This window comes from Triturus cristatus, chromosome 10 (genome assembly GCF_964204655.1).
Source record: "Triturus cristatus chromosome 10, aTriCri1.1, whole genome shotgun sequence".
In the NCBI taxonomy this organism is placed as follows: Eukaryota; Metazoa; Chordata; class Amphibia; order Caudata; family Salamandridae; genus Triturus; species Triturus cristatus.
This window is the reverse complement of record NC_140593.1, coordinates 992,810,983-992,838,675: the sequence shown is the minus strand read 5'-3', so window position 1 is coordinate 992,838,675 and position 27,693 is coordinate 992,810,983. Positions and strand designations below refer to the sequence as shown.

The 27,693-nt window shown below is 42.4% G+C and overlaps 1 protein-coding gene across 1 annotated transcript in view; it reads right to left on the bottom strand.

Annotated features, from left to right (window-relative positions):
- DRC3 (dynein regulatory complex subunit 3) overlaps positions 1 to 27,693 on the bottom strand; it is a 160,519-nt gene that overhangs the window by 94,061 nt on the left and 38,765 nt on the right. The window contains exons 2-5 of the mRNA XM_085630204.1: positions 13,042 to 13,226; positions 7,593 to 7,709; positions 4,728 to 4,894; positions 1,330 to 1,476 (exon numbers count right to left, since the gene is read on the bottom strand). Coding sequence (XP_085486330.1) covers positions 1,330 to 1,476; positions 4,728 to 4,894; positions 7,593 to 7,709; positions 13,042 to 13,201 — 591 coding nt within the window. The 5' untranslated portion in view covers positions 13,202 to 13,226. The remainder of the gene's footprint in view (positions 1 to 1,329; positions 1,477 to 4,727; positions 4,895 to 7,592; positions 7,710 to 13,041; positions 13,227 to 27,693) is intronic.

Here is a 27,693-nt window from a genome sequence, read left to right as displayed (position 1 = left end):
AAAATGGTTAATAAAAAAAGCCTCTTAAAAATATATCATCTGCTCTTATAGTTTGTAGTGTGACGTAAGAATTAAAAGTTTTGTAATGACAGCTGAAGTTTGATCTTTCCAGGCACTGAAAATGGCAGATTTAGAGTTTGGCAGAAGAGCACCTCATTACAAACATGACAGATATCCTGTCTGCCTTTATACAAGTTCTTCAAACCTTAAAGCACTTGTAATATGGTGGACTTGTTAGCAGTCATGTTTGTGACAAAGTACCCGTCCGAAAAACTCTAAATCAGGCCTTAGTCACCAAGGGTGTTTTATAGTTTGGAGTATGGGTTTTACTCTCAGTGAGACTGAGTAAAAACCTCAGTCGCCCTGACTTAGTACCCATACTCGGAATTCAGAGATGTCAGTTGGCCCAATGGAAATCTCTACTTATTGACAAGTACCGCTGTCATGGCGGTTCCTATCAATGAGTAAAGGGTTTGACGGAGGGTACCATCAAAACAACCGTACTGTCCGGCAAACTTTTAACTTCTTTTTGCTTTTTCAAAAGCAGAATCCCAAAGCACGATTTTGTTTTTTAATACACAAAAACTAATGACCACCACGCCAAGGGAGTTTTTTCCCATGGTGTTGGTGTCATTTAAATATATTACTGTCATTAACTGGTAAGGGAAAGTAAAAACACACCATTCAACTTCCCACTCTAAAGCAAGAAGGCGGTTAAAATGGCGAAACCTCAGATGGCCCTTACTTCGTAGGCATGTCGTTAGAGTATGTCAGCGACAGAGATGAAGTAGTCTGTTTCGCTGACATACTCAAGGTCTGCCTGACTGTAAATCAGCTGGGTGGACCTTTAGTTTGGTGGAGAGGGTGCTCTTCGACTAACTCTATATTGGTCCCCTTGCAATGATTTTCTGCAACTGCCATGTTAAAAGCAAGATTTGTAGAGAAGTGCCATAAATACACATTAAGGGCCAGCTGTACGAACACATTTTCCCATAGAGACAGAATGCGTAAAACTGTTTGATACATCTGGCCCTAAGAGTCTTCCAAACAAGTGTCCTGATTAACGTATAACAGCCCCGTGCAGAAGTAACATTCATATAAGTGTAAATCATGTCACTTAATTCTGCAATAACTTGACCTCCATCAGGCTGTCTAATGCATGTAACCTACGTAAGCTCCTACCTAAATCCTTAGCCATGCTTTAAAAGACCCACATTTAGCTCAGTGAGTCAAACTGCTACTTGTCACTCTTGTTTGTTCACTTCAGAGAACCACATTGAAACATAATTTCGTTCTATAACTTTTTGGATGACAAAAATATATACTTACAACATTGTTATCTATTAACCTGAAGTCCAAGTAGATGAGCTGGGGAATGTGGGCAGCAATAAACACTTTATGCTGCTCATTGTCACAGATGGGATTCCCAGCAATGTTCAATGTTCGTAATTCTTCGAAGCCTCTGAGATAGATTAGCTGTATTGAGAAGGTAAACAGTCACATGTCTGAATTGTGCTAAACATCCCATTACACCTAGCATGGCCACCCAATAGTAAGGACAAATAGAACAATAATATATGCATTTTATACTGACTTATATGGTGCTAAATTACAGATAGTGGGGACGGCACATATTGCCTTCTGATATTTCAAAGGGAGAAGGGGAAAGGAGTATGGGGAGGAAGAAAGAATAGGAAATGCTATTTGCAAAAGAACTCCAGCACTTTTGTATAACAAAGGAGAGATTTATAGGATGATCACATTTTAAAGGCAACTTAATCCCAAATGTTCTCAATGTTGTTTGCAAATATTTTTGACAGCTTGTCTAAGAGGTCCAGGGAGGAAGTGCCTGTGCAGACTGATACACAAGGTATTGGGACAGGAATGTCCCCTGCATGATGTATGGTTGTGTTCTCTGCCTACCATGACCAAACTGTATAACCTGTGATCCTGACTTTTGATTTTTTGGTCATGACACACACTGATCCAATGTGCGTGCGTTGAGCTAGACCCGGTCTTTGACGATGATAGTTTCTGGACCTTTTCCTGAACAAAGAGAGGCCACCAAGCACACCCTCCTAATTACGGTGAACTACTACCCCTGCCATGGGTTTCATACATGAAGCGCAATGGTGGTAATTTACCATACTTGGTGAATTACAGTGACAGACCTTTTTACCTGTGAGACATGATACCAGCTTACAGGCCCATTCATCTAAAGTTCCGCTGCTCATGGTGATCCCATGACCGGCCTCCTTACGCTGTATATGTGTGTGTGCTAGGACTGATAGTGTGCAGGACACAAGCAATACAGGACTGTGGGTTCCATTTCGGAAGCCCACAGTCTGGACTAGATTATAAAATGGCGAAAATGTTTTTTTTCCCAGGTAGCATTTGTATATTGTTTGCATCTCCTAGCTGGGAGGGTGCAACACCAGACACTATGAAAAGGAAAGAGGAGACAGGCTTTCTTTAGAAGTGCCAGGGCCCTTCTTGATACATTAGGCCATAAATGACTCTGATCGCAGCCGTCATGAAGTAGCTGGAGGGTGTGTGAGGTGAGGCCTGCAGTAACAGTTGTTAGGGAAAGGAGTCCTTCAGGGTGGCACAGATTGTGGTCTGTCAAGAAAGGTTGTAAATAGCCGGGTGCACCCTTCTCAAACCTATTTGTCCTGCAGTGATAGGCCAGGTATGGGGGTGGACTGGCCTAGCCACATGAAAGAGCAACCGACCCAAACCGGTTCTAAGGACACAGAGCTGGAATACACATCCTCCATCTGTGAATTCCAAGACCTACCAGTATTTGCCTTTGTGGTCTCCCTTACAGAAGAGAGGGTTTTCCGTTGACTACTCAGGGACTATGAGGCAGCCAAGGGTTGGTGTTGCACTGACAGCTAACTCCCTAGAGGTGAGGGAAAATGGTGTGGAGTCTGATCTGAAGGAGGAATTACTGGACTCTCCTGGGTGCCAAGACAAGTTGCCTGTGAGGGAGGGAAGACAGCATCAATCCTACAGGAGGAGCTGATCATGTAAGAGACTGCTGTAACTGACCCTGTTGCAGTCTCTGCCCAACAGAGACTCATTAGGTAGCTGAACCAAGGTATTCACAGTACTGCCGGACCACACAGTGCAATCTTTTGAATATATCCCTGTCGTCGTACCCGAAGCTGTATGCCTGAGTGGTAGGCCTGACTAAAGTCAGGATAAGTGCCTGCTGATGGCCCATGTGTCCCACAAGTAAGCTTTGTGACCAAGACACTACCAAAGTGTCCTATTGGGTTTGTAAGTGGAGAGGTGCCCTTGAGGTGCCTTGTAAAGAAAGAATCAAGGTCCTCGCCTCAAGGCACTGCATGCCGTAGATAGTTCCCTGTTACCACCTCACCGAAGAACCATCACATGCAGGCCTGTTGTCATCGTGCTAGAGAAGAATCACCAATTACTCACTGAAGTGCCGGAGTGAGTCCCACTGTGAGCAGAGATCTACCGCCAGCTGCCTGGAAGAGGGCCGACGACGAATCCTCTGCTTCTGCTGTAACTCTGTGAGCGACACAATGCACAGCCAGCTAAAGCGCAGCTCCCTTGAATATTGCTGTGTACTGCCTGGAAGCTCCCTGCTATTGGAGAGGTCCCGCTGCCACGGAAATGCCAGACATGTCTCAGTGCTGCTCCTACAAACTGGGTGAGAGATATGAGGGCGTGGACCCAAGACACTGAGTGCTAAGGCCAAAGGGGCAGTAGGGAAGGGGGATGCACAAGCTGCACCCATAGGCAGTTCCTCGAACTCTGGGGCAGTAGGGGACCAACAGAATAGGTGTAACCTACGAGGGAAAGACTGGCACCCGTATAATGGGTATTCTTGCATTATTGTACATGTAGTAAAAATCCATGTTTTCTATGTAATAAGTAATTGTCTTTTGTACAAAGAAAAGCAGTGGGTTGGACATTGATCTTATTGCACTGCTGGGGTCGGTGCAGTTGATTACCCTACAATAAACTTCCAGAGACTGCTCACTCTCACTTCCACTGATCTAGAAGCTTTTCTCCCCTTCCAGAACCAAGGCACCAAAGTATAAATACTGGAACTCAGACCCCACCACTTCAGTACACCTCTGGACCTGTGGAATCTGCTGAACTCTTGCTCTGCTGTGCTGACTTGGTGCCCTCCTTGCCTGGTAGAGAGATGGACTGGACCTGCATCTCTCCAACCTAGAACCAAAGTGACTCTAAGGGCTTGCTAACTTGCCTCCTGCTTTCTGAAGTCTCTAGGACACAGAAGACTTCAAACTCACCTGCTCCAGCACCTGGACTCTGCAATCTGTGAGTCTGATCTGCCAAGTGAGGTCACCCCAGTCCTGGACCTTTGAAAGTGGGTCTAAGGTACTCTGCCGTCTGTGGTCCTTCTTGGAACCGACACTAGACGACACAATGCCTGGTAAAGCAACGTTGCGCGAACCGCGCACCAGGATTTAAGGTACTATATTCAGCAGGCGCATGTGGGTTCGGTCCTGGGCCCTTGAAAGTGGGTCTAAGGTACTCTGCCTTCAATGGTCCTTTTTGCAACCTATATTTTTCCACAGAACTACTAGCTCAACACCATGATTCCTTTGACTACCTCTCCTTGTAGGTGTTTAAAATAAACTCATGATTTGAAAGAAAGCTTCCATGATAAATTGATATGGTACAAACCAAAAGAGATTTGTGAATAAAAAATGAAGCAATAGTCTTACATTTTCCAACGATGTCAGATTGTTGTTCCCAATGGATAAGACTTGTAGTTTTTTCAGAGTATCCAAATTCTCAATCAGGGAGATTCTGTTGTTGTACAAGCTTAGATCCTCCAACTTAACCAAGGCGTCAAGACCCCCAATCTTCTCAATGTTATTGAAAGACAAATCTGAAAGAAAATGTAAAAGAACAGCAAAGTAAAAGTAGGGGAAGTGGATTATTGTACTTGAGAAAAGAATAATCATTTGTCAACGTAGGCATCTATATATATATATATATATATATATATATATATATATATGTCATGTGAACAATGCTCGGACGAGCCGAAACGTTATGGCGACATACCGCACCAAATAAACTTTTTGCACGTATTTTCTGGTCCGTGTCCGTGAGTGCTTCGATGCCTAACTGCGGAAACTGGTGATATATATATATATATATATATATATATATATATATATATATATATATAGAGATATATAGATATATATATGTATATTTTTTTTTTGGGATGGCTCACAAGGTGATCCATTCTGCCCATTCATCCATCACACAACCCACTGTCCTTTCCTAGTTGTAGGACCTATTTTAAATATGATTCTTTTTACCAAAACCGCCTCTATATGATTTTTGCGTCATTCAACTATTGGATGTGCCCTTGGACTTTTTAATCATCCACAAAGCCATACCTAATATGAAGTATCGGCATTTAAGTAACAGAAAGACCCACTAGTAAGTCCCCATTCACCAGCCCACTTAAGTTAATAGTACTCCACTTCTGGTGCCACCATTAATTCATAATAATAATGACACTGTTCTGCTTCATCCAGTACTCTCACATTACAAAGTACTTAAGGGAAGCAGATCACGGTCAATGACATCCTTGACTGGCCAACTCTATTTAAGTACTTCTACTGACATGTCCTAGCTCAGCTGTTGTTGTTTGTAGTTTAGATTCTTTTGAGATGGGTTGAACTCTTCAGACACTGTAAGCCTCATTGTTAGTGTCAAAGCGATCGCGATTCAAGCTTACAAGTAGTGCACAAATTACTGCATGTCAGCATTTGTTCCACATTCACAATTTGCCAATATGGCGAGATGTACATTGGGGAAACTGGTCTGAATGAGAGAAGTCCTACGATAGCAGGTGTACAAACTTTGATACCACAGGTAATGATTTACCCAGATCATGAAACTCGTAACTGAGAGGTAGTAAATGTTGCACCCTAGGGTATCAGTATTTACGGACATGATACAACCTGCTCAAGTACTAGGCCATTCACAATGATGTGGCTATTAATGACTTATATCCTGTGCTCATGATGGAGTGATAATACCAGCTGACATATTTTGTTCATCTCCCTCTCAGCCCTATTTGTCGCATGCTTGTAAGTCAACACACAGACAATTATCCATCACAAAATGGCATTCCAAGCCATAAAATATCTGTGACCCAACTTTCAATTATGACCAACAGCTCCTATTCAGGAACAGGATTGCTTGCCAAATATATAGATTTTTCATCATTTTTCATGCTCTCCCCTTTGATATATCCATCACTTCAATGCAAGTGAAAGAGAGGAAAATTCAGTCTTCTCTCTTTCATACTCAAAATCTCCTTCCTTGCTGACCCCTAATACATGATATCCAGCATTGCCTTCAAAGGTGTGATCATAAGGAAGCTACTTTGCTTGGACGATGGGCACTACAACATGAAGCTATGCCACAATGGAACCCCCCCGCCCCACCGTTCCCTTATACCATATTGCTGTACTCAATAAGCTATGTACACCGATGTCTTGATTCTGGTCAGGGTGCACATGGTGAAATTGCCCTTGCCAGATAAAAGAAGAGTTCCTGAAAGGCCAGTCTCTGCAGTTACAGGCAGAGGGGAGTATACGGAAAGGCCATGGTCTGCAACCAGAAGATGACAACTCTGCAGGCATTAAAAGAGAGCACAGAGATCCAAACAGGTGTGCGCTTTACAAATACACATGTTATGTTATGTTAGAGGATAACTATAGCGAATAAAAGTGAAGAAGAACCAAGAAAGGCCCAGTCTACCTGCAGAATGTGTAGAGAGGGACCATGAGTGGCAAACTGTACAACCAGCAAAAGTGTAGAAGGATTTAAAGAGGCAAACATTAAAACAATTAAGAATGTAGCGGGACCAGGGCATGCATATTCTACAATCAGTAAAAGGGTAGAAGGACCAAGAAGGCAAATTATACAACCTGTAAGTGTGGAGGAGCAAAGAGAGGCAAACTCTGCAACTGAAAAGAGAGTGAGAGATGCAATAGGCCAACTCTGGAAGCTGGTAAGAAAATGGAGAAAGCAAAAGAGGCAAACTACCCAACTAGAAAAAGAGAGAACAAGAATGCAGAGAGGCAAATTCTACAACCAATAAGACCATGGAGTGGCCAAAAGAGGCAAACTGTACAACCAGTTGCACAAGGCACAGACTCAAGAGGCAAATTCTAAAACGACTGAAATAGCAGAAGGACTAAGAGACACAAACTCTAAAACCAGAAAGGGTGGAGATATGTAAAGAGGCAAATTTTGCAACTAATTAGGGAATGGATGGCAAATTCTCAAAATAGTGAGTCACGGGAGAGAAAACATCTTTAAACAGTAAGAGAGCGCAGACAGTTAGAGACACCATGCTTTTTGTTGTTGAGAAAGAAGAGGTCCTGAGATTCAAGTTCTGCTGTCAGAGTGAGAAGAATTTTAAAAAAGTTACTTCGATACACACATACTAAAATACTACTGCTAGGAAATGCGCAGACTATTATGTTATCCTGCAATGATGATACTAGTGGATGATAAATGGCAGATGTCCTGCACACCACATACTCAAATCTTACCGAGCCAAACCAGATTAACCAGGGTATCTAGCCCTTCGATCTTTTCAATGACGTTGTTGTCCAGTTGTAGTTTTGTGATGTTCTTAAATTGCCAGAGGTTGTCGATCTTCAGGATATCTAGGAGCACAAGAAACAATACTATGAATTCCAGGAGTCAACTCTAGATCATTCAATATTTCCTGGAATAGGCAGCCCCTAACAGAGATGGGCACGGTACAGACTATTAGCCTGATTTGGCCCTAGCTGTCATCTTTGGCTTTCCCTGACTTTTTGTCTTATTCAGAATGTAATTTGAAGTGGTCTAAGATGGTGAAAAATACTTAGGTTCCTTCTATATACGTCCTTAATGTATGCAGCATTCAATCTCTTCCCCAGGAGGTAGACAACTTAATGTTTGCTTAAACTATGGATGGTTTTACCATTGTGTTCACAGGTCTTCCTACAACAATGCATAGCATTTTAGTGTCATCATTGAACAAAATCCGTATTTACTTCATTTATCATTTAAGTGTAGCCAGTTTTCTGACTTAGCTACTGGAGGACTATGACAGTGACATTCATATGGACATCTGCTTGTTGCTATCATGTTGTTTGCTTGCTTATTGGTCTGTGGACTGAAGCAGAGACTATTGCCCTCTGTTTCAGTTTTACAGGTGTCAGTCTCTCCACAGACTTACTCGACACTAGTTAATAAATATTGACACAACGCCAAGTGAACTGATTTACCGCTACTCTGACCCCTTATCAAAGCGAGTTGTGTATCTCCCACTTCTTTCAATGGAATACAGAACATTTGAAAGGGGTAGCCAGATTTCAAAACAGGTTGTACAGTCAGAGAACCTTTAATCTTAGTAGGGAATGATAAAGTTGCAGTGTGGGAAATACACAAGATGCATGTATTTAATACAACTGTAGTGTAGCGATTGGTAAGTTGCACTAGCTAAAGGGGACCACAGTTATCACGATGGAACTTCCAGTGTCTGTTGGTTGCCTGCTCCTCTCTTAACTATACTAGAAGTGTTGGCAATATCATGAAGGATATTGGGAGGCTGTTCTCTTTTTTTCCTATTAGAAAGCGTCAAACACATTTCCCAAACTGCTAAATGATTTTTTTTTTCAGATCTCACTGCCAGGAAACACTTGACGTACTGTAATGGCTTTCCCATGAAGGCAATTGTTACCGAAAGAGATTTTTACAATTTGTTACTTTTGATAACTTTTGAGTATTTATGACAGGGCTACACTATGTTTCTAAATCCTTGCAACTTAAATTAGCATTAGTCACAGTGAGGAGAACAGCATATATTTGGTACCCTCCAGTATAGGACAACTGGAATAGATCACAATGGAAGGACACAGGCGTGATGTTATTATTTTAGAAAGCTTGCCACTGTAGCAAACTCATAATACCACCCCAGGCCAAAATCTGGTGGTGGGCATTTTTTTACTGAATGGTGTGAGATTTGAGTAAGACATTCCACAAAGAGTTTAAGTACAGAAAAGTACCTAGCCAAGAGTTGAGAGAGGATATTACTTGTCTACAGTATTTGCAATGCTCATGCTAGATTAGGAATTACAAGCCTTCAAATAAGGGCAAAAATAAATAAAAGGAATATTCTTTTATAACAAGCGCTTGCTGCTGTCAGACTATCCCATGCCACAATATGCATTAGAGTTTTATAGAAGTCATTTTGGCCGACTATTCTTTGAACATAGCGTCGAAATGCTTTCCCCAGATTAAATAAAGCGGTACACATTTATGAATATAGAGTAACATTCTCTGAAAAATACCAAATCTTTTAGCACATCATTCATATACCCAGGTTCTTACAAATACATGTTTCGAGTCATGCTCTGACTACCAACCAATAGTCTTTCTTCTATCCTTCTCCAAAGGGGCAATATGGCAACCATATGGACTCGTGTTTTACAAATATTTTGAGATCCTTCTGTTCTTCACTTCCATTAAGACAGTATGAAGTGAGCCCCAATCTCAAGCTCATATCGAGTCTGTAATATTAAAGATAACCAATCTGTAACAACACTATACATTTGGAATACTAAAGAGGGAACTTCAGACTTCTGACAAGGAAAAGTAAGGCTCAGTGTAGTGAAGAGGACCAATAGTTGAAGCAAAACCACTTCCTGTCTCTTTGGCTCACAGTCCTCATTCCATTGAGAATATACCTAAGTATAAATAAATGACTGAATAATAAAAGTGCACACAACCAAACATCAAGAGCCACTATGTAATCTATTAACACAAATTGAGCTAAGCCAAGACAGACTAAAGAACTCTGTGTCTGAAGTTTCATGTATCTGTTCCCGTCCTCCTCCCACCACAACAAACCAAAACACACAGTATGAATGTAGGGATATGTAGGAATATGTAATGGTATGCCCACATGTTGACATTACAAATATTTAAAAGACACTGCAGTTCCAACAGCTAGGTGGCTGGTGGCAGTCCTAATTCTAATGGTCCCCAGTTTGAGACTCATTGTGAATATCTTGTAATACATTTACCTGCAACCCTGGATATTTTTATAAGGATTATCAACAAATAGAGGGACAGGGGTCCAGCATACACACTCCCTAATACTATCAAAAAAAGTCAGAATATGCTGTGTCTGTTTACATTGCAGGAAAACAACACTTATGTACTCGGGTGAAGTAAAGGTCGGTGGAAATATTTAAATTTTGGAGCAAGCGCTCCAAAATTTAAATATTTCCACCAACCTTTACTTTATTTCAACTGGGTACACTGGTGGTGTTTACCTGGAGTATAAACAGGAAAAACACATTCTGTATCTTTTTTTTTGTTGTTTTTTTCATATGGAACCTCGTCATTTTCTGTAAAAAAATCAACGTTTATTGAAAGCAAATCAAAAACATACACTTAGGGGTATATGTAAAATTGCCAACATAAGATGGCCATTTTAGCAATGGTGTTGCTTCTCTTTGTAATAGTGCCTTATCCAGCAAAGTATTTTTAAAGATCTTGGGTCTTGGTTTATTTCACTTATTTAGGCAGACAAGTAACCCTCAAGTGGCGTACAAGGAAATTGGAACTCTCTCTAATAACAGAAGGCCTTCCGGTGCCAAATTCGAGGCTGTATTTTTGTCTGCAAAAATGACAAAAATGTGATTTGTGCTACATTAATGCACTTTTCTGCTTTGCTGTTATCTTGTTGCTCCAATGTATCCTCAGGGTACTGGAGCAGGCCACGAGCAGAAATCGGCCTTCTTTTAAAGTGGAATAATAAAGCCAAAGAGACAGGTTTGAATGGGAATCTTGTAAAGTACTCCTTGGGCCCAAACAAATAATTGACATGTGTACAGAATTGATGATGTTGGGCGTCTTTCCTGATATTCTTCATGCCCTGCATGTGAACTGTGTATATATCATATAATTCCGTATGTCGTTTTTCTATATGTTTTTTTAATCCCTGGTCATATTTGATCCAGAGTTTACTCGGTGGCTGTATAAATGGAGCATTTTAAAAGACAGGAGGATGGACATGCAGCCGCCGAGTAAATTCTGCACCCCAAGTCTACTCCAGGGGCATCTCCTCCGCTAATGCGGTGGAGCGTTGCCCCACTGCTCTTTGAGCAGAAAAAGTAACATGATAATACTGTAGTTATTATCATTTTATTGATTGCAGGTTCGAGGCTGGGTTAGGGCCGGACTGGGGGCACATGGGCAGGAGTGAGGCGTTCCGGCGCTAACAGTTCAGAGTTGCACTAAGGGAAAAGACCCATAACGAAGAGTTGTACCTACTTGTCAAACAGGTATGTTTTCAAGAGTTTACAGAAAATTGGTTTAGAGGGTGTGAGGCGAAGGGCTGAAGGCAATGAATTCCCTGAGTTTAGTAGGAAAAGGAGCGGCCCCCTCTTCTTGCCTTACTGATCCTCAAGATATATATATTTTTTTTCTTACGGAGTTTTATATAGCGCAAACTTGACCCGAAGGTATCGGGTATCAGAGCGCTTTACACAAGCACCGGTTTCATTACATGAGGACACATTCATTTTTGTTAGGCACGGGGAGATTAAGTGATTTGCCCAGAATCGCAGGATGTTGCATGACCTTGCCGAGACTCGAACCCGGTTCCCCGGATTCGAGGTTGACCGCCCTAGCCGTTAGGCCAACTCCTCTCCTAGGTAATGCAATACCAAGGGTGCCAGGGAACCTAAGGCCCCCCTGAAGCACTCCGAAAACAATGTGCACATGTTAAGCGCACACGGGGCATGTGTGTGTGCGCTACATGGCACTCTGAAAAATTTATTTTTGTGCATTTTTCAAAATTTGCGCATGGTTACCATCAACTTGGAGACGATGGTAATAGCATTTCCTAAATGGCCAGTTTGCATTTAGAAAATGCTAGGGACATGTGCTAAGGAAATCATTCCTATTTGTAGTCGCAATTCTAATTAATCACAATTTTTGAACTCTTTGTACCAGGGAGCTGAGGTAAGCTAACTACAAGCAAACTTTGATCGGCTAGAAACTGACAGGCTCGTTCAGAGCATCCAAACCCTGTTGTATTTAGACCAGTTGCATAATCTTGTACATCGAGCACTATTTAAAAATATGACAAGTTATGAATTAAAATGAAATGCTGAATATAACATGATAAATGTGTATGCACAACAGAACACTACTTAAATTCAATCGGAACTACAAAACTATCAGTAACGCTACAAAGGCTACATGCTTGTTTCCATGGTGACAATGAAAAATAAATTTGTATGGGCAAAACAGACCCACAAATACAACAGTGCCATTGGTCTTTATTGTGTATCCAGTCGCAGCCTGCATTACTTCCGAGTTTGCGCGGAAAGGGGGTCGCACGGGGGGGTTAATTATAAAAAATATATAAAACTTACCTCCCCTGCCCGGTCCGGTCCCACATCGCGTCCCTCCAAGTCCCAGGAAGTAGGCAGCCTCCCTCTCCTCCCCTAAGCCAACCACAATGTTGCAATGGCAGCGTTGTGATAGGCTTGAGGAAGCCGTTTTCTCCTACATGGAGAAAATGGGGAGTGCATATGACTGGTTTGGTCGACCCTAGTGCCACTCCGCCCCTGCGCTGCAGCAGGACTGACCACCCGCCCGCCCCCAACCAAACCCTTCTGCTTTCTTGCAGTGCGAGAAGCAGAAACATAAAATTGTATTTATAATAGCATTTTATTTTTATGCTTCTCGCAGTGCGAGAAAGCAGTGGGGCGACACTCATCCGCCCACATGGAGGAGTTGCCCCTGCGTGTATCACCCACTAAAGATGAAACCTTGCCATCTGTTCTAAATATTCCAATTACAATCACTGCTGTGGGCTACAAGTCAATCTTATACATTCGTAGGTATAGTGGTTCTTATGTATGATCTATCAAGTCCTGCACAAGGGAGATTTGCCAGGAACTTGATAGCAAACCCTCCTCAAACACTCACTTTTAAAGTCAAGTTGCAATTTAGTAACATCTTTGAATTCTATTCCTTCCATTTTGGCAAACCTTCCCGCTTCCTCCTGAGGCCCTTGCTCCTCTACCGCATTCGCCAGCATGGCATCGTCGATGACATTCGGCTCCACGGTGTCGTACAAGCCACTCATTTTCTTTTTCAGACGACAACCGCTCCTTAAGGAAGAAAAACACAATCACACAAAAAATTACTTCTTGTGGCTGTTGTTAGCTGTTTGAAGAAGTATTCCTTTGGGTAACAAAATGTAACAAAATGACATCCTCACGTCCTGTCTTTAGACTAATTCACTTCCTGTCTTTAGATTAGGACACGAGTTTCAGCTTTTGCTTTAATCAGTAGTAAGTATGATTAAAGTTAGAAATAATGTGAATTCAGTAAACATTTTCAGAAGCACAGATTTTCTCTTATTTAAAATAGTTTAGCAACAATCTTAGAAAATATATTTTTCTTTGGAAATAAACAGTAAAACAATTGAAACCGAGTAACGGGAGGAAAAAGAAGAGGTATTGTCGGGAAGAGGACTTTGGAGAAGCCCTGGTGGACCTGTATCACATAGATATATGACAGACAGTAAATTGATTTTAGATGTAGGACAGTCACTCTCCCCCAGGCTACCTTGCAAGGGTTTTCAGGTGCAGCTCCTAAGATAAGAAGCTCAATCACAGAAGACCGTAGACATCTAGCTGATCTCCTTCAATTTAGGGAAAACTGAAAACCTCCTTTTGATGTAACCATAACTATATGGTTTTTCTCCTTGACATGTGACTCTACCAACATTTATATGAAAATATGCTTCTCTACAGTCCTGCAAGTTCTTAATATGTCTAATTTTCTTCCCAGGTTGCCTTGTACCTACGTGCAGAAATGTCACGCCCACATCTTTGTTCCTCACCACCATTCAAACAAAACATCAAAAACTTAATAAAACAAAATAAAATGATATTAACTGGCCTAGTACTCCAGGCCCAAAGTTTGTTGAACTCTTAGCGACCAATTACAATCTCAGACCTCCCAGTCCAGTCTGGCTCCGAGACATGCTATTAATTCTGAGAAATTAGGCACTAACAGAAGGCACGTGTCTCCAGCCAAATCTGAGTCGCCAACAGCTTAGGAGCTAGCTAGTGTCAAGGCTATAAAGGTGGGGTGGAGAGATACGTGGCTGCGAAAGACAGTGACAAACCACCATCATGCGAATGGCATTAGAACAACGAGGCACTGGCAGATCAATACTCCCTCTCACTTTGCGTTCGCTAGTTCTGTCCCTGATGCATGACTAGTGTTCTTGTCCGTCTTCTGGGGTGGCTTCTCTGTGTGGATCCCATCTTTCTTAGGTTGGCAAATGGCACATTCAAGGCCCTGCACTGCTTTCTTACCAAGGTGGTGTGAAAATGCTTTTGTTCCAGGTGAAATTAATGGCGCAGGGAATTGTCCCCCAAAATTGGAGTTCATTTCAAGTGAGAGTCTTTGTGACTCAGCGATAATCTTTAAAAATGAAAAATAAAAGGACCCAATTTCCATACATCTCTTAGTGGAGCTCCCTTTTGTGGGTGTAAGGACAGTTTGACTACAAGGTCTCCGAGGAGGCTCTCATTGTCTTCCTCCCTCGATACACTCTGTTCACTGTCTTCACGCTCACTGTTTTCATTGTTTGACATTCAGAATTTAGCCAAATAAAAGTCATACATAGTTGTGAATATTTAAACCATCAACTTCTACAACAATTTTTCAAATCCTCAGTTTAGCACGTTGAGGCCTTAGGTTTTCACAATTCAACTTGAGAAAGGATGATCAACATCCTTCCTCAAGTTGAAAGTGCATCAGAGAACATCTTTCACACATGTCCCCATTTAGATCATGTGTTTAATCTTTTTGTTGGCCCTGGAGTTGTGAGCAAAGGTTGTTTTTGTGAGAAGCACTTTGTTGCACTTTACTGCAAGGCAGGACTAGGAGTGTTCAAGTGTCTCTACTTGCAGTCTAAGTGGTGGTCCAGTAGCTTTATATGTCTTTGTGGCTACTAAAGGGATTTCAATGCTTCACTCAGCGTTAGATGCCCGTCTCCAAGTCCAAGAGTCTCAAACCACAGGTAGTTGAAGGCAGAAAAAGCTTCCAGCTCAATCCATTAGAAATCCCCAGATAACTGCCCATTCAGATTTTTGTTTTTTGTTCATGATATTTTTATTGGCATTTTAATAAGGAGAAAACAATACAGAAGGAAACAAGGAGGGAGAAGAAAAGGTTCAATAAAATAATTAGCAAGTGCATGATGTGTACATCAATGTGACACTTATGATTGTTATTGACAGAATTCTTTGAATGCCATTAGCTGTAGACCATACCCAGAGATTGTAGCGTAAGGTTAGAGTGTTGATGTATTGGGGAGGTATGTAGTGGTAGGGAATATAATGAGTCTTGAGGAATGCAAGCAGAAATATATGCAATTTGAACACATCTCTACTAGCATGTCTGGTATTATATCTAACGGGGTAAGGGGTAGGTGATAGGAGGGGGGAGATGCGAAATCTTGTGATTCCATATGAGAGGTGTTAAAACCTAAATAGTGCTGACAAGGGGAAAACCTGAGGCCAGGGGGAGATTTGGAGGATTTCCCATAGTGGGGCGTTTTGTAAATAAAGAGATCAAGAGTATCCCAAATACACTGGGAGGTTACAGGGCAACCTTTGTTACTAGATTGGGTTATGTGTGTGCTTCTTAGACAGATAACCCAGGACCACCAGGTATGGTAAGACACGTTGTTACTAGATTTCCAATCGGTCAGTATAACTTTTTTGGCATAGTGAGTAAAAGGTCAAGGAGGGAAAGATCTGTGTTAGAGAGATCAATTGGGGATCTGTCAGATGAAGTCCTAGTAAAATTATTGGGAGGGATAACAAAATTGTGGTTCTGAACATTTTTTGTAGCTGTAGGGAGACATCGTGCCAGTAGGATTGCAGGTGAGGGCAAGAGAAGAACATATGTTCTTCATCGTGAGGGACGAGTCACATGCCCAGCATGTGTTGGCCTCCGTCAGGCTTAATCAGAACAATTTCGCAGGGGTCCAGTACATGACGTGTGCTGCAAACGATTTGGTCTGGGTTAGGGAGGGAATCGGTTTGTGCTAAAGTAAGTGTGATCCCACTTTAGTCCAGGTGTCTCCATCAGGAGGAGCAAGGCTTTTGAAAGAAAAGTAGGGCGCCCATTTCTGTGCCAAAGGTGGGTGGTACGGGATTTTGGAGGTGGTAAGTATTTTGTAAAAGTTTGAAGAAGTATGACCACTTGATAGTATCAGTCAGAGTTTCTGTAGTAGGGGTGAACAATTAAGGGGACCAAATTTAGAAATCTAGGCCTTAATTTGAAGAACGTCATAGAAGTCCCTGTTGGAGAGAATGAGTTTATGTTGTAGGGTGGCAAATGAGATCACATTGGTATTATTGTGGTAAATATTTAATTACCGGTACTATTTTTTATGCGGTAAAGTCTATTAAGAATAACTCAGTAAATATAAGAGGCAGAATCCGTGGTATTAGAGGTTTTAAAAGGCTTTATTCCTATACAAAGGAATACAATTCGAATTGTAGGCTTTCTATTCCATCACCACGAAAGTTCAGGAAGGAAGGGCATACATTATTGACAGATAAGCAGTTTTATAGAAAATACATTACAGTGAGACAGATGCAAGAGGCGTAACAGCTGATAGTACAGATAAAAGTTGCATACGTAACTAACAAAGGCGTATACATGGGTGTAACTAAAATACGTCATTAAACATGATGTCACAAGTGGGTGGATCCATAAAAGAATCCTGCAATGTCAGCAGAAATATCTGGCAGAGATGCGCGCGCAGCCGCATGACGTGTGATTGACGTGCAACTAGAGGGTGAAGGGGACTTGACATTTAGATCTACATGTGGAGACAGAAGTCTGGGGGTTATGTCAACCTAATCCCAAATCATATCTAATATCCTATGTTTAAAGAACTGGGTTATCCAAAAGGAAAAGTCTCTAGGATAGAATCTATTCTATACTGACTGTTAGTGCGTGTACAAGCGTCTAAGTGTCTACATGAGATGCGAGGGGGTAGGAATATTCCATGGTAACGGAGCTATGAATTACTTGCATGAGGACAGCGAGGCCTGGCCCCTTTGCACGGTAGCTGGAGGAATGTTTACCTAAACTGCTAGACAGGAATGCATCGGATGAGGAGCGGAGTAGATAATCTTGAAGGTGAAATACAGTTTTTGGCAGGCAATATGCTGGATCAGGCACCGTTAGCCGCGCAGGGAGTAGGACAAAGTTCATGGATACAGATGCAGGCTCAGACTGGAGCTTTCAGAGGCAGAAGGCAGGAAAAGGTTTGATGACAGAATTCAGGGCCTACTCGCCTGAATCTGTAAAATGTGGAAAGTGAACCACATAAAGTCGGTGGCCTTTCATACTTAGGAATGGAATATCTGACCCATTCATGGCGGATCTGAAAGAGGACATGTTGACGGTGGACGCACATATATTTGCGTCTTCAAAACTGGAGTAGGAGGGAACATACATGTACTTATAGCAGTGCACATGGAGCCGTTGGGGTCTACGATAGGGGACATAACTGATCACAAAATTCATATTTCCTCATTCCCTCCTTGTCCCCTACGGACCCTCAGGAGATATCGATCTTCATCAATCCATCGATCTGTTCATATAGCATCATTTGTTCTTCTTTCTTCTTCCGGGATCTTGAACGAAAACTTGGATGTGGGATACACGATGTGGCACACAGACCACAAATCGCTGGCCCACATTGTAGACATAAACAGCAACTGAATAGTATGAGAAAGCCAATACCTAGGAAGGATAGGATTCTCCATCCCCAGGCTGACAACACGCCCCAGAACCAACCGGACCAAGTCCAGGTGCCTGGACTCTGGTGTATCTGGCTTATAATCTTATGAAGGCGGGTTATGGCTTTATATACTGACGGCGAATTTTCTGGTATGAAAATGCAGCAACTTGATCCGATGACCCTACAAGCTCCACCCCTATCGGCCAGGATGACGTCAAGGACAAGACGATTTTGAAGCACAACAATCCGCATAGCAGACTGCTCTTCTGTTAAATTGCCTAAGGCGGAAATAGTCTCGTTCACTACTGCTTCAAGGGTTCTGGTTAATCTACGTATCAGCTTACTATTAGTGACTGTACCTATATAGGGAAAGAATCCTTTATTGAAATCTGTGTATTTTTCCCATGCTGTTTCAGTGTAATCGACAATTGGGAGATCTCTCTGTTGTCTATTGTGTACTAAATGGGTATTTCTATGATAATCAGAAGGAGCTAGGAAAACAGGTGGCAGAAGGAATGCTATGTAACAGGTACCATCCCAATCTAGAGGTAGACATATATATGCGGTCTGGCCACATATGAAGTAGGAATGATGGGAAGCTCTAAATGTAGACTTGCCTTGATCACTGAATTTTATTACAGTGGTGCATTTACTATGGCCCATATGTATGGAACCATTCTTTCTTATACATAATTCCCCTTTTACTGGGAATACTGACATGGCGGGCAAGATTGGTGTAGCTTCAGATTCAACGTTCAGGATCATGAGGTTAAGTGTAAAATTACCTAATCCATATACTTCATTTTCTAGATCAGTTCCTGTTCTTTTGGGAAGTCCCTCCTTGTTAGGGTAGCAGACTTTAAGTAAAACTAGGTTCAGGTTTCCCCATACCCAGTTGTCTTGATAAACTGCGGAATTTGAATCTAGGGAATTAATCAAACTAAACCATGCTCCACAGGAGCCATTGTGTGTGAACGGATAGGGAAAGAGGGGCAAAACTCCCTTATAATTCTGATAGGGAGGGAGTCGGCCACATATCCAACAATTTGTGGCATTGCTGGTCTGATGGGAATGATGTAACATACTAATAAATGTGTTGTTGCGCAGCGCAAATCTATAGGACAACTCATGCGGAGGTAATTCGCTAAAAGAATGTTCTGCAGTTATGTTGTAAGCACGCTTATGAATAGGGTAATACATATGCAATAGTATGCTGAAAATAATGATCAGAAGACTTAGAAAAAACAAAATTAATAATGTTACTGTGCAGTGACTACGAAGTGATTTACAATACGCATGTTTTTTCAGCTGCATCTGTTGATTTCTTTCTCGATTCCGGTCTAGAGGATACATGTCAGAGACAAATTCAACCGATTCACCTTGGAGAGGACTTAAACAATCAAATTGTCTGACTTGCTAGACCTCAATTTCAGTTTGTACAGTTCTGGTTTTGATTGCTCAACCAAGGGGAGCTTTGAGTCTGTCTGTGAGGGAATACAGGGTTGAGTATTCACGCTGGATGGTAGTCCATAAAATTTTTTGATATGACTCGAGTGCAACCACCCTTTGCGACCCTCAATCTTCACGGCAGTCCTTGTAGTCAGTAGAACCAACTTAGGCGACTTCCACCTAGGATCCAGTTGGGTCTTCCGGTCGAAATTCCTGACCAAAACCAGGTCACCAGGAACCACGTCATGGGGCTTCACCTCAGTATTATCGGGAAAAGCTGCGGCTACCTGTGAACGACAAGATTGTAGTGCAGACATCAAGGAAGCCAGGTAATCTGTCAGCATATTACAGTCAACATCAGTTATTTTGCGAGGTATAGGCGTCCCCCACATATTTGGTGGTCTACCGAAGATCACCTCGTACGGGGATAGCCCTGTTCGAGAATGTGCTACCATTCTCATGTAAAAGAGTGCAACTGGTAAGGCTACTATCCAATCGACACCTTTTTCCCTACATATTTTGGACAATCTAATTTTCAGAGTTTGATTATGGCGTTCCACGAGACCTGCGGCCTCGGGATGCCGGACACAGTGGAATTTCCATTGGTAGCCTAACAAAAGGGAAACGTGTTTCATTAGTTCGGATGAGAACGGCTGGCCGTTATCTGAGTAGACAACACGTGGTAAACCGTACCGTGGGAAGAATTCTCGAACTAACTGTTTGGCAGTAGTCGGAGCAGTGTAATCTGAAACCGGGTATGCTTCTGTCCAACGGGAAAGAGCACAGACAACTACGAGAACATATTTGAATCCTCGACATCGTTCCATCTGGATATAATCCATCTGGAGGACTTCAAAAGCATGATCGGGAGGTTGAAATCCACCCTGCTCTACGGGGATGCTTTTACCTGGATTAAACTGACAACATATCATACAGGTACGAACTTTTTGTTTAGCTGCTGCTCGCAAGTGTTTGTTGAACCAAATGTGTTGAATGCTGTCTAGCATAGCTTTTTCTCCTAGGTGCGCCGGACTATGTATTGTGTTAATGATGACTTGAACCATAGAGTCGGGAAGAAACCATATAGATTTTTTCTTCGTCATCCATCCTTGATCCGTTTGGATCCCTCCTAATTCAGTCCATTTCTTTATTTCTTCTGGTGTAGCATGTGTCTGTATGTCAATTACATCAAGGGCGGGATCCTTAACTGTCATGCAATGTGTTAGTGTCTGAACTATTGTCTTTGTCATGTCAGTTGTGAGAGTCTGATTCTGAGCAGTCTGTTTAGCTGTTCTGTCAGCTAGGTCATTACCCTGAGAAATGATATCGGTAACTTTTGTATGGGCTTTGCATTTCATAATCGATATTGCAGTAGGTAGATGAATCGCGTCTAATAGGGCTTGAATGAGGGGTCCGTGTTGGATGTGGGCACCGTGAGAAGTTAAATAACCTCTCTCTCGCCACAGTACGCCGAAGTCATGGACGACTCCGAATGCATAACGTGAATCTGTGTATATATTGACTTTCTTATTTGTGGCTTGAATACAGGCTTGTGTCAGAGCGATGAGCTCTGCTGCTTGAGCTGACAAAGTGTTAATACGATTTGTTTCAATGACTTCAGTGTCTGTTGTGACTGCGTAAGCGGCCACTAACTCTCCTGTACTTGTTCTCATACATGACCCATCTACATACAATGTCAAGTCTGGATCTGACAAAGGGATATCTGTCAAGTCTTGTCTGGGTTTCGCCGTGATAGTAATGACTTCGACACAATCATGTGCCAATGGATCTGTTCCGCCCACTGGTAACAGTGTGGCAGGATTTAACGTATTGCAACGTCTGATTTCTATGTGTGGCTGAAACAATGTTAATTCGTAACCGGTGAGTCTCGCTATAGTCAAGTGTTGTGTTTGTGTGCGGTTCAAAAGAACCTCTACTGCATGTGGTACTTGTACTGTCAATTGGTGTCCTAACACTATGGCATCGCTTTGTCTGATTGCTAAAGCTGTTGCTGCCACCGATTTCAGGCACGCAGGAAGAGCCTGAGCTACTGGATCTAATGTACTAGAGAAATAAGCACATGGTTTGTGTGATCCTGCTTGTTCCTGAGTGAGTACTGACAAGGCAGTACCTTCGCGTTCTGTAACAAAGAGTGTAAACTGTTTACTGTAACATGGTGTTGCTAAAACAGGTGCTTGGCATAAAGCTTTCTTTAAGCTTTCAAAGGCGTGTGTATGTTCTTGAGTCCAAGGGAGGACAGTCGATGTGGCTGCCTCCTGTGTTGTCAACTGGATGAGTGGTTTTGCTAGAAATGCATATTGAGGGATCCACTGCCTACAGTATGAAGTGAGGCCTATAAAAGCCCGCACCTCCTTTTGTGTCTTGGGTGGTGGCATGTTAGCGATTAACTGGATGCGGTCGGGTGTAAGCTGCCTTCCCTCCTTGGACAGCGAGTGCCCAAGGTAAACAACTCGCTGGACACAGAATTGCAGCTTAGAAGGGGACACCTTGTGTCCCTTGTCAGCCAAAAATTTCAGAACCGTCAGTGACGCTATTTCACATTCAGGTTCGCTTCGGGCGGTGATCAGCAGATCATCGACATATTGAAGCAAGGCAGTGTTAACTGGCATGTGGATACTGTCAAGTTCTCGTTTCAGTGCTTGGCTATAGATGCTGGGGCTTTCTGTAAATCCTTGAGGTGCGCGTGTGAATTTAAAACTTCGTCCATTTAAACTGAACCCGAACAAGTATTGACTTTCCGGATCGATTGGGACGCTAAAGAAAGCATTTTTGAGGTCAATTACAGTGAAGAACGTTGCTTCTGAGTCAATAGCTGTTAGTAATGAAGAGATATCTGGGACCACAGGGTATTGTGGTACAATACATTTATTTAATTCGCGCAGATCAATAACTAATCGGTATACTGGTGGTGCTTTTGGATCCGTTCTTTTAAGAATCGGAATTATCGGGGAATTACATACATTGGAGTCTGTTTCGACAACCACTCCTTGTGCAATGAGCTCGTCAATGATTTGCAGCAAAGCCACAACAGCATCGGGTGGTAACTTGTATTGTCGTATTCGTGGTAGTATTACTCCTGTTTTTAGTGTGACACGATATGGTGTGATATTCATGCAACCAACATCAGTGGGGCCTTGTGCCCATAAATGTGTAGGTAAATTCTGCAGTCGGTGATCCATGTCTCTGGACACGTAGTGACCTTTGAAGTCACGTAGAAATAGTCGTACTCCTTCCGGAGAACAACATATTATAGCTCCTAGAGCTTTCAATGTTTTTATACCTAACAAGTTTTCTGGACATGATTTAGTAAGCAATAAATCTGTAGTACGTGTCAATGGACCAATCGTGAGTGGAAGAGGTTGTGTTACATCATTTATTATAGGTTTTCCTGAGAATCCAAGGGAAATATTTTGTGAGCCTGAGAGGGGTGCCCCTGGAACTTCACTGCGTCGTATAGTCGTTCTGCTTGCCCCTGTATCAAGTAAAAACTTTCTGTCTTCCCCTAATAGTTCACTATGTACATAAGGTCCCTCTTGGTCTACAGGAACCTCAATAAGAGGTAAGCCAACTTCCCTCTCTAGGCTATGTCATGTATATCGCTGATAATCGGGATAATCTGCTTGTGCATACTGATACATCTGTTGTGTTGTTGCTTGTGTTGCAGCAATAGGCTGCGCTGGTGGTGGTGCTACGGTCTGTTGTGGAGCTCCCTGTTGCGGAGCTAGTTGGTGCGGAGCTAGCCTAGGTTGTGCATGCTGAGAGATTTGTTGTTGATTCTGATCCTGTCTAGGTGGACGTGGTCTCTCCTGGGTTCTACCTGTAGCAATATTATGTTTCAGGACTGGACAATCGTGTATATAATGACCTTGTTGTTTACAATAGTTGCATGTCCCTTTCGTAGGACCTGCGGAATTACCCTTTTGATGACCATCAGCTGGAACTGACTGTGCAACAAGCATTTTCATTTTTGTATCTTTCATACGTCTTTGTTCGTGTTCTTGTTCTTCTCTAATTCTATTGTGATGATATTGTAACATTTGTAACATCTGTGATGGGGTATTACCTTGCCAGGTACTTTCGAATTTCAATACTCTATTCTTAACTTGTAGCAGAGAATTTTCAACTAATTTTGTCACAAACAGATGTGGATATGACTCACTACTGGCTTTTATACCACTATTTATACCAAAACATTTTTCAAATCGGGAGTAGAAATCACTAGTGTCTTCATCTGGCTTTTGTTTACAGGCTGAGATTGCACCCCAGTCTTCCTTTTTCGTAGTTAATAAACGTGGCAGTACCTGCACTAGTAGTCCTGCTAGTGCTGTAGTCTTTTCCCCAAGTCCTGCTCCTGCAGCTCGGGCCCTTTCTTCGTTTTCTAATGCTGTCCAATCTATCTTTTGGTCTCCCACCTCCCATTCCTTTTCTCTGAGTTTCTCGTAAACACCGGCGGGTAATAGGACTTTTAATATTTTCATAATGTCGGGGTAGGTATACTCTCCCATGAGTAACATGTCTTTTATCTCGCGGTGGAAACCTGCTGGGTCCTTGTCATGGCTGGGTACTACTTTCTTCATTTCTAATAATTCCAGTTTAGTTATAGGCGTGTACACAAACACGCGTGTAAAGTTATTACCGTCACCTCTGATTGGGTGTACTTCGCGTAACGGGTTCTGTCTATCTATGTGATACATTTTTCTTCTTATGATGGGAACTGGAACGTGTTCTGGGCATACGAAATTTAAATATTGGTTTCGGAATTCTAGAATTTCTTTGATCAAATCAGTACCTGACCCTCTCCATATATTCGTGAGCAGTTCTGTCAATATGTCAGGTAAGGGTCCTGGATCGGAGTGTTGGCTTTTATATAATATAAGGAGGTGTTGAATCATGTATATACTAGCTAAACGCTGTTCGTATGGGTCAAGATTCAGAAACGTGTGTGCAAGTACATCATCATTGTATTCGCCGGGACTGTCAGCCCATTGTACTGCTGACCTGGCTAATTCTTGTTCGTCCATGGAATCGAGCATATGGTACCCCCTTCGATCTCGGAGTAATTTATCAGCGGCTTGGAATAGATGTTCGGGGGACTTTGTATTTAACATAGGGTTTGGAAAATGTCTATTATATTCTGGACGTATTGGGCGTATCTGATCATTAAAGCCTCTAGTATTATTATGGGGTCTTCCTCTACCTACATAAGCTATCGTTTCTAATTGTTCTGATTCTTGCTCCTCCTCCTCTTCTGATTCTACTCTGTCTGTTTCTCGTCTTTCTTTATGTATTCGTTCTACTTCCTTGCGGATCTTTCGACACATGGCGATTATACACGCCTGTCTATCATGTTTCTCTTCTGATATGTTCTGACCCCATTTGACAAGTCTTTGCATGGTGTCGTGATCTGCCCCGGGCCTGTCTTGATTCCTAATTACACAATTTATGAAAAAACGTAGTAGTTGTCTTTGGACATCCACTTTCTGGTATTCCATAGCTTCGTTAATACTTTCTGGACCTCGCCCTGTTTGGACAAAGCGATATATTTCGTCTAGGTGTTCACCCATTCCTGGTATTGTCATTAAATATAATGTAGCTCGTCTTATACGTAGTGATGATATGAGCAATTTATCCTGTCTACCTGGTACTGGGTCGTATCTACAATCCACAAGCTGTTCTTTAAACATGTCGGATGTCGCTAGTTGGGGTGTACGTTGGAGTGCTAAATCTCTAAGGGTCTGTTTATTTCGCGGCGGGGTGGCAAACATGTCTGTCGTACCTCCTGTAGCACCATCTGAGGTGCTAGGCACGAAAGGATTCGTTGGACGTAGGATAGAGATTGTGGATGCGGGAAAAACTGTAGAAACGGACGGACCTGTAGGAACTTGTGTAGGAGTTTGTAGTTGCGGGGGTACAGACGGATGCTCTTGGTGTTGAACACCATCGGCAAGCGGTATGTGTGGTATGGCATTAGCATACTCGGGAGCTACGTCATCTAAATAGGAGGAAAGGAAAACGTCCTTTGCTGTTTTGGGATGTACTTTTATCGGGAGCAATGGAGGAGTTAAGTCTTTTGGTATTTCCGGGATAGCCTTAGGTAACCCTTCGGCCAAAAGAGGATACATACCATTCATAAGAGTGTTTCTTTGTCTATCTACTTGTTCTGAGTTTACTCGGGTACCTTCCTCAAGTAATAGATTTTCTCGAGTTTTATTTGAATTCTCTCTACCTTTCTCTTCCTGTCTGAGTGCTTTTTCTGTACGTCTGTATGATTCTTTACGCCATAATTCAATGGCATCTTTCTGTGACTGTCTGGCTTTCTTTTTCCATAATTCTTCTTCTACTCTCATGATGCAATCTGCATCCCAGGTCCCCGCTGCGGGCCATCTCTGACTCTCTGGTAATTCTTTGGTGTAGTCCACCCATAAATCAAGAAATAATACGCCATCTAGACCATGCTTATAATACATAAAGTACCCTGGAGTGTCCCTAGGTGGGATGGGAACAGCTTCTTCGAGTACCCCTTTTCTGGTTTTGATCTGTCTTAGTTTCGAAAAGAGCGGCATTTTTAGATCTGGTTACTTAATCTTAAACACACTTAATACAAATAAACACAATAATGAACAGTCATTCACACCACAATGTATAGAACGTATTAAAACATTTAACATTTAACAGTTTTAACGAACAATGATAACTAATAGAAAACTAGTTACTGACATAATACTGACATTAGATAATACTTATTTATATGCAAGACATACTATATATACTGCTAAACAGTACAGATACACTGCTGAAACAGTGCAGACCGGATTTGTGTACCCAAACCCGTCTTGACCGGCACAGACTATGTGCACGTAAAATGCCTCCCCGGTAATGGTACTCACCGGGTAGCTCGGAACGGAAGGCCTCGGAACGGAACTGAAACTGGACCGGACTGGACTGGACTCGACTGGACTCGGAACTTCGGAACCTGGTGGGCCTCTGTATACCTCGGATCTTGCTCTCTCAGCTAGGCTCTGGTCGGGATACTTCGCACTTCTCACCGCCTCGTCTGGGTGTTGATCGCAGCCTCAGTCGCCCCCGCTTGGCCGGAGGGAGATACAGGAAATCCTGCAGGTACGCGTTTTTGTCCGTTCAGCTGTGGCAGGAGACCGGGCCTGCAACGCACCTCCGGCGCGTGAGATGAGAAAGTGTCCCTATTCGGGCGCCAATTTATGTGGTAAATATTTAATTACCGGTACTATTTTTTATGCGGTAAAGTCTATTAAGAATAACTCAGTAAATATAAGAGGCAGAATCCGTGGTATTAGAGGTTTTAAAAGGCTTTATTCCTATACAAAGGAATACAATTCGAATTGTAGGCTTTCTATTCCATCACCACGAAAGTTCAGGAAGGAAGGGCATACATTATTGACAGATAAGCAGTTTTATAGAAAATACATTACAGTGAGACAGATGCAAGAGGCGTAACAGCTGATAGTACAGATAAAAGTTGCATATGTAACTAACAAAGGCGTATACATGGGTGTAACTAAAATACGTCATTAAACATGATGTCACAAGTGGGTGGATCCATAAAAGAATCCTGCAATGTCAGCAGAAATATCTGGCAGAGATGCGCGCGCAGCCGCATGACGTGTGATTGACGTGCAACTAGAGGGTGAAGGGGACTTGACATTTAGATCTACATGTGGAGACAGAAGTCTGGGGGTTATGTCAACCTAATCCCAAATCATATCTAATATCCTATGTTTAAAGAACTGGGTTATCCAAAAGGAAAAGTCTCTAGGATAGAATCTATTCTATACTGACTGTTAGTGCGTGTACAAGCGTCTAAGTGTCTACATGAGATGCGAGGGGGTAGGAATATTCCATGGTAACGGAGCTATGAATTACTTGCATGAGGACAGCGAGGCCTGGCCCCTTTGCACGGTAGCTGGAGGAATGTTTACCTAAACTGCTAGACAGGAATGCATCGGATGAGGAGCGGAGTAGATAATCTTGAAGGTGAAATACAGTTTTTGGCAGGCAATATGCTGGATCAGGCACCGTTAGCCGCGCAGGGAGTAGGACAAAGTTCATGGATACAGATGCAGGCTCAGACTGGAGCTTTCAGAGGCAAAAGGCAGGAAAAGGTTTGATGACAGAATTCAGGGCCTACTCGCCTGAATCTGTAAAATGTGGAAAGTGAACCACATAAAGTCGGTGGCCTTTCATACTTAGGAATGGAATATCTGACCCATTCATGGCGGATCTGAAAGAGGACATCTTGACGGTGGACGCACATATATTTGCGTCTTCAAAACTGGAGTAGGAGGGAA